Genomic DNA, 15,694 nt, shown 5'->3' on the forward strand with positions numbered 1-15,694 from the left:
AAAAAACTCCTCTGCAAACCCCAGATCTTCCAGAACGCTGGAGCCAGACTCATCCTAGACATCCCATGACATCACTACATCCCCCAACACATAAGCAACCTCCACAGGCTCCCAGTCAAAAGAAGAGTAACCTTCAAACTGCTCACACACGCCTCCAAAGCTCTCCACAACACCGGACCCTAATACCTCAACAACCGAATCTCCTTCCACGCCCCCAAAAGAATCCTCCACTCAGCCGATCTTGCTTTAGCCACATCTTTCTTTTATAGAGGACAGGAGCAGGCGGAACATCCTTCTCCTACCTCACAGCCAAGACCTGGAATGAACTCCCCCCTTCACCTCCGACGTAACCCGACACTGCACCAATTCATAAAGGACCTCAAGTCATGGCTCTTCGGATGATCCCCAATAGAGCTGCTCACACCCCCCTCCTTCAGGGATCATGAGACCCTCGCAGCTCTACAAAATCCTGATTGATTGATTGATTGTGGCATGCCCATGGCTGTTTGGTTTAGTGTTTTGTAGACAACCGAGTTTTCCAAAATAATGTGGGTGTTAGTGGTTCCTGGGTTAACCTTGTTGCTTCCTGTGTTTTTGTCTGTGTATAAATCATTACTTCACATTTCTCAAGGTTTCCGATTACCTTTTGCCTGTCAATTCATCATCTCCTTAATCTTTAATTTTGTGTCTATGACTTTTGTTTATTTTTCTTCTTACTTCGGGTCTCTTTGTGGGTCTTAGGATCCCCAGCTACCTTCGTAGCTCGGTTTGGTGTTCAAGTTTATGGCTGGTGTTTCCTCTGCTACTCCTCTCCATCTAGAAATGTAATGAGGATTTTTTTAGGCCTTATGTGCTTTTTGCTCCTGAAGTGGGATCTTTTTGTTGGAGACACTCCCCGACTTCGAATGTGTTTTCTGCTGGCTGGTAAAGTGATCAATAGAGGAGACCTGGCTTTGCACCCTGTCATTGAGAGGAATGGGGTTTGGCAGGAGAAACCATGCTTTACTTTTCCCCTCTCTTCATTCTCCCAAATATTTAACATCTTCTAAGCTCTAGTCCAAATGTCATGCCAGCCTTCATGGATCTCATTTCTAGCCATTAAAAAAAGCAAAAATGTATCTTTATTGCTAGAGATGCTACCATCTGACTCCATGACCTCACAAACTCTTGCACCTGCTTCTCTTCTTAGAACATCATGTCAGCTGGCCTCCTTCAATAATTTCTATCGCATAATATAACTTTTCTTACTAGTGGGGGCCCTTCTATCTCCACCTCACTGGAATGTCCTCAGTACCGCTATCCTGGAATCTTCGTAAACTCTGATCAGTGAAGAAAAGAGTTAAGTAGACACTTGTTGTCTATAGACATCTTTCTCCTCCTCCTCAGCTTATATGTTGAAAAACACATACACACCCCACCAAAGTATACTCGCCTAAAAATATTATACTCTTCTTACTGAATGCAACCGTAAACTGCCTAAATGTACTCACCAGAATAGTAGCAAAACTGAAAGTCCCTAGAATGTGTTCAGATTTGGGGTAGTTGGAATATGCATAGGTCACAGGTGTGTGCCCCAGTGACCCAGAGATACAGAATGACCTTCGGGAGGACCATAAGAGAGGGAAGTACTGAAGGCCTGTAATGACATGCTTTACTGAATAACTCATGAATGCGAGTGCAAAATGTAACATCTGTGCTGTATTGCTGTCATCCCCTGACTGTGTATGTGACTAATACAAATACAAATGAGTTTTAAAACAAAACTGAAAAAGCCCTTCATGCCTCTCCAGTCCCATCACACCTTCCAAAAGATATGGTATTGCACTGCATATCTTTTTCGTTGGAAATATTGTCAAGATTATGACTTTTATCCCTACAGGCCAAGGCTGTACATCGGGGAATATATGCTCTCCATTTTGTTTTTGCCTCTATCCCCCCAGTTACTTTCTAAGAAGAGCAAAAAAAAAAAAGTACCTGTGGTATTTACCACATTGTGGTAAATATAATTTACCTATGCGGAATTTCTATGCGGCAAAGTTCAATAAGAATAACTCAATCAAAAATGAGAGGCAGAGTCCGTGGTATCTGAGTTTATAAGGGTTTTATTCCATAAAATGGAATTGGTTCGAACCAGGTATCGTGTTCCATCACCACGAAGGTTCAGGAAGGGATAGACAATGCTTTATTAACAGAGTACAATATATATAGTAAATGCATTTAATGGTGATGGATACAGAAGGCGTAACAGCTGAGAGAAGAGAGATAAGGACACATGTACGTAACAGAAGGCGTGCACGAGGGCGTACACGGAGGTATGTGCTAGACAACGTCACATGAAAGTGTCACAGGTGGGTGGATCCATAGAGGAATCCTGCAGTGTCAGCAGAAATATATGGCAGAGATGCGCGCGCAGCAGCATGACGTGTGATTGACGTGGAACTGGAGGGTGAAGGGGACTTGACATTTAGCACCATACGTGGAGACAGAAGTCTGGCGTGTCAGAACAACCTAAACCCAAATCATATCTAATATCTTGTGTTTGAGGAACTGTATTATCTGGAAGGAAAGGTCTCTCGGGCAAAGGCTATTCTATACTGACTGCTAGTGCGTGCATATGTGTCTACATGTCTATGAGTAATACTAGGGGGCCATGGGCCTACCATGGTAGCGGGAGCAATGAATTACTTGCACGGAGACAGAAAGGCCGGGCCCTTTGCTCTGCAGCTGGGGAGATGTTTTCCTAAATCACTAGACAGGAATGTATTTTCGAGGAGCGGAGCAGATAACTTGAAGGTAAAATACAGTCTTGCCAGGCAAGCAGGCCGAGCCAGGCACCGCTCGCCGCACAGGGAGTAGGGTAAGGGTCATGGATGCGGATCCAGGCTGCAGCTTTCAGAGACAGAAGGCAGAAAGGGCTCGATGGCAGGAATCAGGGCCTAACTCGCCAGAGCCAGAAAAACGTGAAAGTGCACCATGTAAAGACGGTGGCACGGCATACTTAGGAACTGAATATTCGACCCATTCATGGTGGATCTGAAAGAGGACATGTTAACGTTGGACGCAAATGTATTTGCGTCTTCATAGCTGGCTGTGGAGGGAACATACATGTACTTGAAGCACGTACATGGAGCCGTTGGGGTCTACGTTAGGGGACACAATTGACCATAAAAATTCATATTACCTCATTCCCTCCTTGTCCCCTACGGACCCTTCATGATATATCGATCTTCATTAGTCTATCAATTTTTTCATATAACATCATTTGCTCTTCCTTCTTCTGGCGGGATTTTGAACGTGGACTTGAATGGGGAATACATGATGTGGCGCACAAGCCGCAAATCGCTGGCCCACACTGTAAACATAAACAACAACTGAACACTATGAGAAGAGCTATTCCGAGGAAGGATAGGACTTTCCATCCCCAGGCTGATAACACGCTCCAGAACCAACCGGACCAAGTCCAGGTGCCTGGATTCTGGTGTATCTGACTTGCAATCTTATGGAGACGAGTTATGGCTCTATATACTGATGGTGCGTTTTCTGGAATGAAAACACAGCAACTCGATCCGATGACTCTACAAGCTCCGCCCCTATCGGCCAGGATGACGTCAAGGACAAGACGATTTTGAAGAACAACAATCCGCATAGCAGACTGCTCCTCTGTTAAGTTGCCTAGGGCGGAAGTAGTTTCATTCACTACTGCCTCGAGGGTTCTGGTTAATTTACGTATCAGTTTACTATTAAAGACAGCACCTAAATAGGGAAAGAAACCTTTATTAAAGTCTGTATACTGCTCCCATGCCGTTTCAGTATAGTCGACAATCGGGAGATCTCTCTGGGGTCTAGCGTGTACCAGATGGGAGTCCCTATGATAATCAGGAGGGGCTAGGAAAACAGGTGGCAGTAGGAATGCAATGTAACAAGTACCATCCCAATCTAGAGGTAAGCGTATATATGCTGTATGACCACAAATGAAATAGGAATGACGGGAAGCTTTAAATGTAGACTTGCCTTTATCACTGAATTCGATCACAGTAGTACATCTACTATGACCCAGGTGTACTGAACCATTCTTTCTGACACATAATTCACCTTTGACTGGTAATACTGACATTGCGGGCAAGACTGGTTCGGTTTCGGACTGTACATTCAGTATCATGAGGTTAAGTGTAAAATTACCTAATCCATATACTTCGTTTTCTAGATCTGTCCCTGTCCTTTGGGGAAGACCCTCCTTGTCAGGGAAACATACTTTATGCAGAACTGTGTTCAGATTTCCCCATACCCAATTACCCTGGTAAACCACGGAATCAGAATCTAAAGAGTTCATTAAACTAAACCATGCACCACAGGAACCATTGTGTGTGAACGGGTACGGAAAGAGGGGCAGAACTCCCTTGTACTTCTGATAGGGAGGGAGTCGGCCACATTTCCAACAATTGGTAGCATTGCTGGTCTGATGGGAATGATGTAACATACTGATGAATGTATTGTTGCGCAGCGCAAGTCGGTAAGATAACTCGTGCGGGGGCAGTTCACTGAAAGTATGTTCGGCAGTGACATTTGAAGAAGAATGTGCACGTTTGAAAATAGGAAAGTACATGTGTAGCAGTATACTTGCAGCAATAATCATAAGACTCAGAAAAAACATAATCAATAATGTCACAATGCAGTGACTACGGAGGGATTTACAATATTCATGTTTCTTGATCTGTTTCTGTCTATCTCTCTCTCTCTATTGGGGTCTAGCGGATACATGTCAGGAACTTGTCTAACCGATTCACCTAGGGGAGGACTTAAACAATTAAACTGTCTGACTTGCTAGACCTCAACTTCATGCGAAATTCCTGGGAAGGAGTTTTCTCTACCAAAGGGAGTTTAGTATCAGTCTCTGGAAGGGGACAGGGCTGGGAGTCTAGTTTCGGAGGCAGTCCATAGTGTCTTTTCACGTGAATCGAGTGGAGCCAGCCCTTGCGGCCCTCCACCTTGACCGCTGTCCTTGTTGTTAATAACACGAGCTTCGGCGCCTGCCAACGGGGCTCCAGCGGACTCCTCCTGTCGAAATTCCGTACAAGGACCAGGTCACCAGGGACGATCTCGTGGGGCTTCACCTCGGTGTTGTCGGGAAAGGCTGCAGCCACCTGTGAACGACATGATTGTAGTGCAGACATCAAGGAGGCAAGGTAATCCGTCAGCATATTACAGTCAACATCTGTGATTTTACGAGGCAGAGGCGTCCCCCACATATTCGGTGGCCTACCAAAGACCACCTCATACGGGGATAGCCCTGTTCTTGAATGCGCTATCATTCTCATGTAAAAGAGTGCAACTGGTAAAGCTACTATCCAGTCAACGCCTTTCTCTCTACAGATCTTGGCAAGGCGAATTTTCAGGGTCTGATTATGTCGCTCGACGAGACCTGCTGCTTCGGGATGTCGGACACAGTGGAACTTCCACTGATAACCTAGCAGGAGTGATACCTGCTTCATAAGCTCGGACGAGAATGGCTGACCGTTATCTGAGTACACGATACGGGGCAAACCATACCGGGGGAAGAATTCACGTACCAGCTGCTTGGCAGTGGTCGGAGCAGTATAATCTGGGACTGGATATGCTTCTGTCCAACGGGAAAGTGCACATACAACTACGAGGACATATTTGAATCCTCGACAACGTTCCATCTGGATATAATCCATCTGGAGGACTTCAAAAGGGTGATCGGGAGGATGAAATCCACCTTGCTCTACGGGAATGCCTTTACCTGGATTGAACTGACAACAGATCATGCAAGTACGCACTTTCTGTTTGGCTGCTGCTCGTAAATGTTTATTGAACCAAAGGTTTTGAATACTGTCTAACATGGCTTTTTCTCCTAAATGTGCAGGACTATGTACTGTGTTAATAATAACCTGAACCATAGAGTCAGGGAGAAACCATGTGGCTTTCCCCTTCGTCATCCATCCCTGTTCTGTCTGGATCCCTCCTAGTTCAATCCATTTCTTGATTTCGTCTGGTGTAGCATGTGTCTGTATGTCAATTACATCTAGGGCGGGATCTCTAACTGTCATGCAATGTGTTGGTGTTGGAACTATTGTCTTTGTCAGGTCAGTTGTGTGAGTCTGAGTCTGAGCTGTATGCTTGGCTGTTCGATCTGCCAGGTCGTTACCCTGGGAAATGATATCTGTGACTTTCGTATGTGCCTTACACTTCATGATGGATATCGCTGTAGGCAAATGTATTGCTTCTAACAGAGCTTGAATGAGGGGACCGTGCTGGATTTTGGCTCCATGAGAGGTCAAGAAACCTCTCTCTCGCCAGAGTACACCGAAGTCGTGTACGACTCCGAAAGCATAACGTGAATCTGTGTATATGTTAACTCTCTTGTTCTTTGCTCGAATACAGGCTTGAGTCGGAGCAATGAGCTCTGCTGCTTGGGCTGACAGGGTGTCCATACAATTTGTTTCTATGACTTCAGTTTCTGTCGTTACTGCATATGCGGCCACTAACTCTCCTGTACTCGTTCTCATACATGAACCATCCACATAAAGTGTCAGGTCTGGATCTGGTAATGCAGTGTCTGTCAAGTCTTGTCTGGGTTTCGTCGTAATGGTAATGACTTCAACACAATCATGTGCCAAAGGGTCTGTCTCACTTAATGGCAGAAGTGTAGCAGGGTTCAATGTATTGCAACGTCTGATTTCTATGTGTGGCTGAAACAATGTCAATTCGTAACCTGTCAATCTTGCTATAGTCAAGTGCTGAGTCTGTGTTCGGTTTAAAAGAACTTCCACGGAATGTGGAACTTGTACTGTCAATTGGTGTCCTAACACTATGGAATCACTTTGTCTGATTGCTAGAGCTGTTGCTGCGACTGATTTTAAGCATGCAGGCAGAGCCTGGGCTACTGGATCTAATGTACTAGAAAAATAAGCACACGGTTTGTGTGAACCTGCTTGATCCTGGGTAAGTACTGACAATGCGGTACCTTCACGTTCTGTGACAAAAAGTGTAAAAGGCTTACTGTAACATGGTGTCGCTAAAACTGGTGCTTGACATAGGGCTTTCTTTAAGTCGTCAAAAGCTTGTGTATGTTCCTGAGTCCAAGGGAGGACAGTCGATGTCGCTGCCTCCTGAGTTGTCAACTGTATGAGTGGCTTTGCTAGAAATGCATACTGAGGAATCCATTGTCTACAGTAAGAAGTGAGGCCTATAAAGGATCGTACCTCCTTTTGTGTCTTGGGCTGTGACATGTTTACAATTAACTGGATACGGTCAGGTGTTAGCTGTCTCCCCCCTTTGGACAGCAAGTGCCCAAGGTATATCACTTGCTGAACACAGAATTGCAGCTTCGAAGGAGACACCTTGTGTCCCTTGTCAGCCAAGAAATGCAAAACCGTCAGTGATGCTTGTTCACATTCTGGTTCACTTTGGGCGGTGATCAATAGATCATCGACATACTGCAGTAGGGCAGTGTTGTCAGGCATATGAATACTGTCAAGTTGTCTTTTCAGTGCTTGGCTATAGATGCTGGGGCTTTCTGTGAATCCTTGAGGTGCGCGTGCAAATTTGAAGCTTCGGCCATTTAAACAGAATCCGAAAAGATAATGGCTTTCCGGATCGATTGGAACACTAAAAAAAGGCGTTCTTCAGATCAATTACAGTAAAGAATGTTGCCTCTGAATCAATAGCTGTCAATAATGAAGAGATGTCTGGAACCACAGGGTACTGTGGTACAATGCATTTATTCAATTCTCGCAAATCGATCACTAATCGATAAACTGGAGGTGCATTTGGATCAGTACGTTTAAGAATTGGAATGATAGGGGAATTACATAGATTCGAGTTAGTTTCTACAACCACTCCTTGTGCAATGAGCTCGTCAATGATTTTCAGTAAAGCCACTACAGCATCTGGTGGTAACTTGTATTGTCGGATTCGTGGTAAAACAACACCTTGTTTCAGTGTAACTCGGTATGGTGTAATGTGCATACAACCTACATCAGTGGGGCCTTGGGCCCATAAATGTGCAGGAACATTCTGTAATCTGGGATCAATATCTCTCAACACATAGTGACCCTTAAAGTCACGCAAAAACAATCTTACTCCTTCCGGAGAACAACAGATTACAGCTCCTAGAGCCTTCAGTGTCTTGATGCCTAATAAGTTTTCTGGACATGATTTCGTGAGCAATAAATCTGTAGTGCGAGACAACGGACCAACTAAAAGGGGTACTGGTTTCGATACTTCATTTACAATAGGCTTGCCTGAAAATCCAAGGGAAACATTCTGTGAGCCTGAGAGGGGTGCCCCTGGAACCTCGTCGTGACTGATTGTTGTTCTGCTTGCCCCTGTGTCAATCAAAAACTTTCTATCTTTTCCTAATACTTGACTATGTACATAAGGACCCTCTTGATCTACAGGAACCTCAATAAGAGGCAAGCCAACCTCCCTCTCCAGGCTGTTTCATGTATATCGCTGATAATCGGGGTAATCAGTTTGTGCATACTGGTACATCTGTTGAGTTGCATGTTGTGTTGCGGCAATCGGTTGTGGCTGAGGTACCGCTACGGTCTGTACTGTCTGTTGTGGAGCATGCATAGGCTGTACATTCTGTGGAACGTGTTGTTGGGCCTGGTCTTGTCTAGGTTGACGTGGTCTTTCTTTAGTTTTACCTGTAGATATATTGTGTTTCAAAACTGCTCAATCGTTTACATAGTGACCTGGCTGTTTACAGTAGTTGCATGTCCCTTTAACAGGAGCTGCTGAATTATTGGACTGTGTCATGCCCCTTTTCTGACCGTCAGCGGGAACTGACTGAGCAACTAGCATTTTCATTTTCGTGTCTTTCATACGTCTTTGTTCGTGATTATGTTCTTCTCTAATCCTGTTCTGGTGGTACTGTAACATTTGTAACATTTGGGAAGGCGTATTTGCTTGCCATGTGCTCTCGACTTTCAGCACACGATTCTTAACTTGGGGCAGAGAGTTCTCGACTAATTTGGATACAAAAAGGTGTGGGTATGACTCGCTACTTGCTTTCAGGCCACTATTAATAATAAAACATTTCTCAAATCGGGAATAAAAATCACTAGTGTCTTCATCGGGTTTCTGTTTGCAGGCTGAGATAGCATCCCAGTCCTCCTTTTTAGTTGCTAATAATCGTGGCAAGACCTGTACTAACAATCCTGGTAATGCTTTAGTTTTGTCCCCAAGACCCAACCCTGGGGTTCGGCCATTTTCTTCTGTTTCTAATGCAGCCCAATCAATCTTTTTGTCTCCCACCTCCCATTTTTTTTCTTTGAGTTTCTCGTAAATACCGGCTGGCAATAGTACTTTCAGTATCTTCATAATGTCGGGATAGGTATAATCACCCATGAGTAACATGTCTTTTATTTCACGGTGAAAACCTGCAGGGTCTTTATCATGACTAGGCACTAATTTCTTCATTTCCAATAATTCCATTTTAGTTATGGGTGTGTATACAAATACACGTGTAAGGGTGTTATCATTATTCCTGACTGGATGTACTTCTCGCAAGGGATTCTGTCTGTCTATGTAAAACATTTTTCTTTCTGGGGGTGGAGCTGAAACAAACTGTGGATTCAGGAAGGCACTATATCTGTGTCGATGTTCTAAAATTACTTTAATTAAATCGGTACCCAGGCCTCTCCATTTATTCATGAGTAACTCTATTAGCACATCAGGCAAGAGACCTGGATCAGAATGTTGGCTCTTATACAATATAAGGAGGTGCTGTATCATGTACATACCAGCTAATCGCTGTTCAACTGGGGAAAGATTCAAAAATGTTTGTGCTAATGCGTCATCATTATATTTATCGGAATTGTCAGCCCATTGTACAGCTGACCTGGCTAATTCTTGTTCGTCCATAGAATTGAGTACATGGTACCCCATTCGTTCTTGAAGTATTTTATCGGTCGCCTGAAATAGATGTTCGGGAGTCTTCGGATTTGACATGGCAGCGTGAAAAAGTCTCTTGCTTTCTGGGCGTATCGTTTTATTAAAAGGTCTACCCTTTCCTACATATGCTATTATTCCTGTATTATCTGGCTCATCCTCCTGTGAGGATTCATTCTTGTCAGCATCTGCTTCACTTTCAGCTTTCTCTTTTTCATGATATACTGTTATTTCCTTACGAATTTTTCTGTACATGGCCTCTATACATGTCTTTTTATCATGTTTTCCGTCTGCAATATTCTGACCCCATGTAGTTAGTACCTCCATCTCATCCTTATCTACACCAGGCCGGTCTCGTTCTCTTATGAAACAGTTTATGAGGAATCTTAAAATCATACTTTGAATGTCTACTTTCTGGTGTGCCATAGCCTCGTGAATACATTCCTGACCCTCCCCAGTCTGAACAAAACAATATATCCTGTCTAGATGATTTTTCATTCCTGGAAATAAAACTAAAAAGTTTGCAGCACGTCTTATACGGATTGAGGCTAATATCATGCAACCGTCCTTGCCTGGTACTGGATCATATCTACAGTCTGTAAGATACTCTTTAAGTTTTTCAATTGGAACTGCTCTCGGGGTACGTTGCATTGCTAGTTCTCTCACAGTTAATCGCTGTACTGGTGGCGGGGTATGGTAACCTCCTGAAGCGTCTCCTGAGGCGGAGGCTTGAGCATCACCTGTCTGTAGGGCCATGTCAGGCCCAAAAGGATTATGCGGATTAATAGGGGGTGCAGGTAAGGGTGGAGGAAGCCGACCGGGAGGGGTAAGCTGTTGCGGACCTGGGGGGCGACGATCAGGGGGTGGTACAGGTGCAGGTGGGACATTAGTATATTCGGGAGCTACGTCGTCTAAATAGGAAGAAAGGAAAATATCTGCTGCGGTCTTGTGACGTAATTTAGTCGGAACCAATGGAGGGGGCAGATCTTTTGGTACCTCCGGGGTCGCCTTGGGCAGGCCCTCGGCCAGGACTGGATACAATCCTGTCATAATGGCATTACTCCGTCTATCGTGTTGTTCCATTTTAACTCGTTCCCCTTCTTCTAGTAGTTCTTTTTCTTTGGCCTTTTCAGAATCCTCTTTACTTTTCTCTGCTTTTCTGAGTGCTTTCTCTGTCCGTCTGTGTGATTCTTTACGCCATAGTTCTATGGCATCTTTCTGTGACTGTCTAGCTTTCTTTTTCCATAATGCTTCTTCTACTCTCATGATGCAATCAGCATCCCATGTCCCTGTAGCGGGCCATCTCTGATTCTCTGCTAAATCCTTAGTGTAATCCACCCACAAGTCGAGATATAATACAGCGTCTAAGCCGTGTTTGTGGTACATAAAATATCCGGGAGTGTCCCTGAGTGGGATGGGAACAGCTTCCTCGAGTATCCCTTTTCTAGTTCCTATCTGTTTCAGTTTAGAAAACAGCGGCATTTTGAGCCGTGATACTTGATACTTGATACTTACTCGGACTTGGACACAACTAATACAATAAACACAGTCATGAAAATCAAACAATCACTCATACCACGACATTAAAACACATTAAAACATTTCGGAACGGACAATAACTCGGTAGCTAGATACTTGATATACTGCTAAACAGTACAGATACACTGCTAAACAGTGCAGACCGGGTCTGTGTACCCAAACCCGTCTTGACCGGTCACAAATTAATGCACCCGTCTAGATGCGTCCCCAGCAACGGTACTCACCGGGAAGCACGGAACGGAAGGCCTCGGAAACTCGACACTGGACTGGACCGGACTGAACTCGACTTGTCTCGTGACGTAGGTACTTCGGAACCTCGGAACTTCGGAACTGGTGGGTCTCTGAACACCTCGGACCTTGCTCTCTCGGCTGGGCTCTGGTCGGGATCCTCCGCACTCCTCACCGCCTCGTCTGGGTGTCGATCGCAGCCTCAGTCACCTCCGTTGGCCTGAGGGAGATACAGGAAATCCTGCGGGTACGCGTAGTTGTCCGTCACGGCTGTGGCAGGGGACCAGGCCTGCAACGCACCGCCGGCGCGTAAGGTGGGGGAGGGGTCCCTATTCGGGCGCCAATTATGTGATAAATATAATTTACCTATGCGGAATTTCTATGCAGCAAAGTTCAATAAGAATAACTCAATCAAAAATGAGAGGCAGAGTCCGTGGTATCTGAGTTTATAAGGGTTTTATTCCATAAAATGGAATTGGTTCGAACCAGGTATCGTGTTCCATCACCACGAAGGTTCAGGAAGGGATAGACAATGCTTTATTAACAGAGTACAATATACATAGTAAATGCATTTAATGGTGATGGATACAGAAGGCGTAACAGCTGAGAGAAGAGAGATAAGGACACATGTACGTAACAGAAGGCGTGCACGAGGGCGTACACGGAGGTGTGTGCTAGACAACGTCACATGAAAGTGTCACAGGTGGGTGGATCCATAGAGGAATCCTGCAGTGTCAGCAGAAATATATGGCAGAGATGCGCGCGCAGCAGCATGACGTGTGATTGACGTGGAACTGGAGGGTGAAGGGGACTTGACATTTAGCACCATACGTGGAGACAGAAGTCTGGCGTGTCAGAACAACCTAAACCCAAATCATATCTAATATCTTGTGTTTGAGGAACTGTATTATCTGGAAGGAAAGGTCTCTCGGGCAAAGGCTATTCTATACTGACTGCTAGTGCGTGCATATGTGTCTACATGTCTATGAGTAATACTAGGGGGCCATGGGCCTACCATGGTAGCGGGAGCAATGAATTACTTGCACGGAGACAGAAAGGCCGGGCCCTTTGCTCTGCAGCTGGGGAGATGTTTTCCTAAATCACTAGACAGGAATGTATTTTCGAGGAGCGGAGCAGATAACTTGAAGGTAAAATACAGTCTTGCCAGGCAAGCAGGCCGAGCCAGGCACCGCTCGCCGCACAGGGAGTAGGGTAAGGGTCATGGATGCGGATCCAGGCTGCAGCTTTCAGAGACAGAAGGCAGAAAGGGCTCGATGGCAGGAATCAGGGCCTAACTCGCCAGAGCCAGAAAAACGTGAAAGTGCACCATGTAAAGACGGTGGCACGGCATACTTAGGAACTGAATATTCGACCCATTCATGGTGGATCTGAAAGAGGACATGTTAACGTTGGACGCAAATGTATTTGCGTCTTCATAGCTGGCTGTGGAGGGAACATACATGTACTTGAAGCACGTACATGGAGCCGTTGGGGTCTACGTTAGGGGACACAATTGACCATAAAAATTCATATTACCTCAACATAAAGAAGCAAACCGAGATAGTAAAGATGTGAAGGTGGGTTTATTAACCTCATCCACAGATCGACGTCCAGCATCTGCCAGATGACAACATTGACTTTTGTTCCTGGTCTTCCCACTGTTTTATTTACAGATGCAAGTGACAGTACCTTTCAATGACTTTAAGTTGGAAGAAGCAAGCTGAAGTTACCATATTGATATGAGATTGTATCGAATGATGGGGGCTCAAAAATAGACCCCCAGTGGTTTGACTCTAACCACATGGACAAGCATAGAACCTTAAGCAAAAAGCTCAAGAAAGTCAGTGCGTTTGTTGTATTCAGTTCAAAATGTTCATCATTGGTTAGTTTGGATAGCATGTGTCTTACCTGGTTGTAGTTGGCTTTCTTAGGTAGTTCTGAGTGGTTTGCATCTCATTAACATTGAATTGCTCAGTGTACTCTGAGTCTTAGGCAGATAAGTGTTAATTATCTTATGCTGGCCAGAGGGCTCTTCATACTGTTAGCATGACAATTGTTGCCTCCTGTTAATTTCCATATTCTTATGCAGGTCATCGAAACCTATTTATTGCTGACAAAAATATATATTCAGGTACTCCATGAAGTATTTGTATATTTATGGATTACTGCTTAAGAACTCCTATGCAAAAATGTGCTTGATAAAGTTGCATCTTGCCGTATCATTTAAGAGGGGTTTGTGGGCGGTATTGAGAGTCCCTCTCACACTTGGGAGTGGATTACTAAATGCAATGCAAGCTGAAATTTTCCACGCCGCTACTTCGAAATTTTACCAGCCGCCAGTGATCCTGTACCACTGAGACTCTTCTGCTCACTTAAAGCACACACTGCTACTCTTCTATGCCATGGGGCTTTGATGGGAGGAAGCTCACATCGCTGTCTCATCTCCTGAGAGGGGAATTCTGACATACTTGGAGGAATCCTGTAGCACATTGGCAGAGTAAGGATGGGTAGACGTTTTCACCACCTTCCCCATGGGACTCCTGTAGTATTGGAAAGACACGACTTGTAGGTGACTTATGCTTGAATGGTACTAGATCACAAACTGGACACAGAAGGGGGAAACTTATCTCTGGAATCTTTCAACCTAGGTCAATGATGGGAAGAAACCAAATTTACTGGGGTGTTGTAATGTTGAAAGTGTACTCATTGTAGTAATTCACACTGCTGAATGTAGCTTGTGGGTGAAGGCGCTATTGGGTGGATGCTCATACTAAGCATCCACCCGATTACTTTTTTTTTTTTCATCCAGAAGAGCAGCTCTTGGCGAAATGTCTTGGAGAGATGCCTTTAGGAGTGTGTAGGGTGAATTCCCTTTCGTGTGAGTTTTAATACATAAAGAAGTAAGGGTTTTTTCTTTTAGGGGCACATGGCAGATTTGTTCCCCGAGGTGATGGGAAAATGCATCGTGAAGCCCGTATACAGACGTTGGAGCCTGAACCATGGATGAAGGAGGTGTTGAGACGTGGACATGGCACCAGGAAGAGTGTGGAGCAGAACCAGCTTGAAGTGTAAGTACCTCATGCACTGTTGTCTCTGAACTGATAGTGTGGATAGCGTGGAGTCCCAGGTGTCCCAAATGTAACTGTGACCTTGGTACTTATAAAACTGAGGTCTGACTACCTTATCTCCTCCTCGTGAATCGTTCATCTCTATACTCCATATGAGCAAGTACAAGGTGCCAGAGATCCTAGTATCATTGAAATAGTGGTGGGAGTACCACTGTTCAATTTTCCTCTGAAGTAATGGAGGTGTAAGTATGTAGAAGAGGTCACTCACACAGTGTCTCTTAACTCGTGGTGTGAAGACTCCAGATGTGCTTGTGATCCTAGTATCTCTAGGCAGCTGCTGTGAAAACTCCACTTCTGTAGCATTTCTTTTATTAATGACTGTTCCTAAACTTCAGTTTCAGGTCTCTGTTCTTTCACAGTGTGTCCCATCAGTTGCTAAGACCTTTTCCTCGGAATCCTGTTCTTGTTTCTTGTACCCCACCCCTCTTGAACATTTAATCTTCTGTGATACACACCACACCTCTTTAACACCTTAACTTCTAGTACATCATTAATTCTTTTGTAGTCTCCGGTCCTTCAACACACTCTCACCCCTCTGGTTTGTTAACTCTAGTGACCCTGCATCAATCCTACATTTAAACCTCCCCCCCCCCCCAAACCCCCCCCCCCCCGGCTCACATGACACTTGCCACTCTGTCTCTTTGACACCATAAGCTTCGGTAGCGCTGCTTGCCCCGGTGAGACCTCAACTGTGACCATTTCTCCCACCGGTTCCTGTGACCCTTACCTCTACTTCCTGTATTATGTTCTTTGACACCCCCTTAGACCTCTCAGTTCCTGCGGCACAACAAGCCTACCAATTGAGATCCTTGGCTTCTAGAACCCGCTTCTGTCATCCCCTTGATTATTCTTTTATCAGAACCTGTGATTTTGAGCCCTCA

At 44.8% G+C, this 15,694-nt stretch overlaps 1 protein-coding gene across 1 annotated transcript in view; it reads left to right on the forward strand.

Moving 5' to 3' along the window:
* RSAD1 (radical S-adenosyl methionine domain containing 1) overlaps nt 1-15,694 on the forward strand; it is a 146,058-nt gene that overhangs the window by 91,914 nt on the left and 38,450 nt on the right. Inside the window, exon 6 of the mRNA XM_086930828.1 lies at nt 14,606-14,753. Within this exon, the coding sequence (XP_086786954.1) occupies nt 14,606-14,753 (148 nt within the window). The remainder of the gene's footprint in view (nt 1-14,605; nt 14,754-15,694) is intronic.

Source organism: Lissotriton vulgaris, chromosome 7, assembly GCF_964263255.1.
Source record: "Lissotriton vulgaris chromosome 7, aLisVul1.2, whole genome shotgun sequence".
In the NCBI taxonomy this organism is placed as follows: Eukaryota; Metazoa; Chordata; class Amphibia; order Caudata; family Salamandridae; genus Lissotriton; species Lissotriton vulgaris.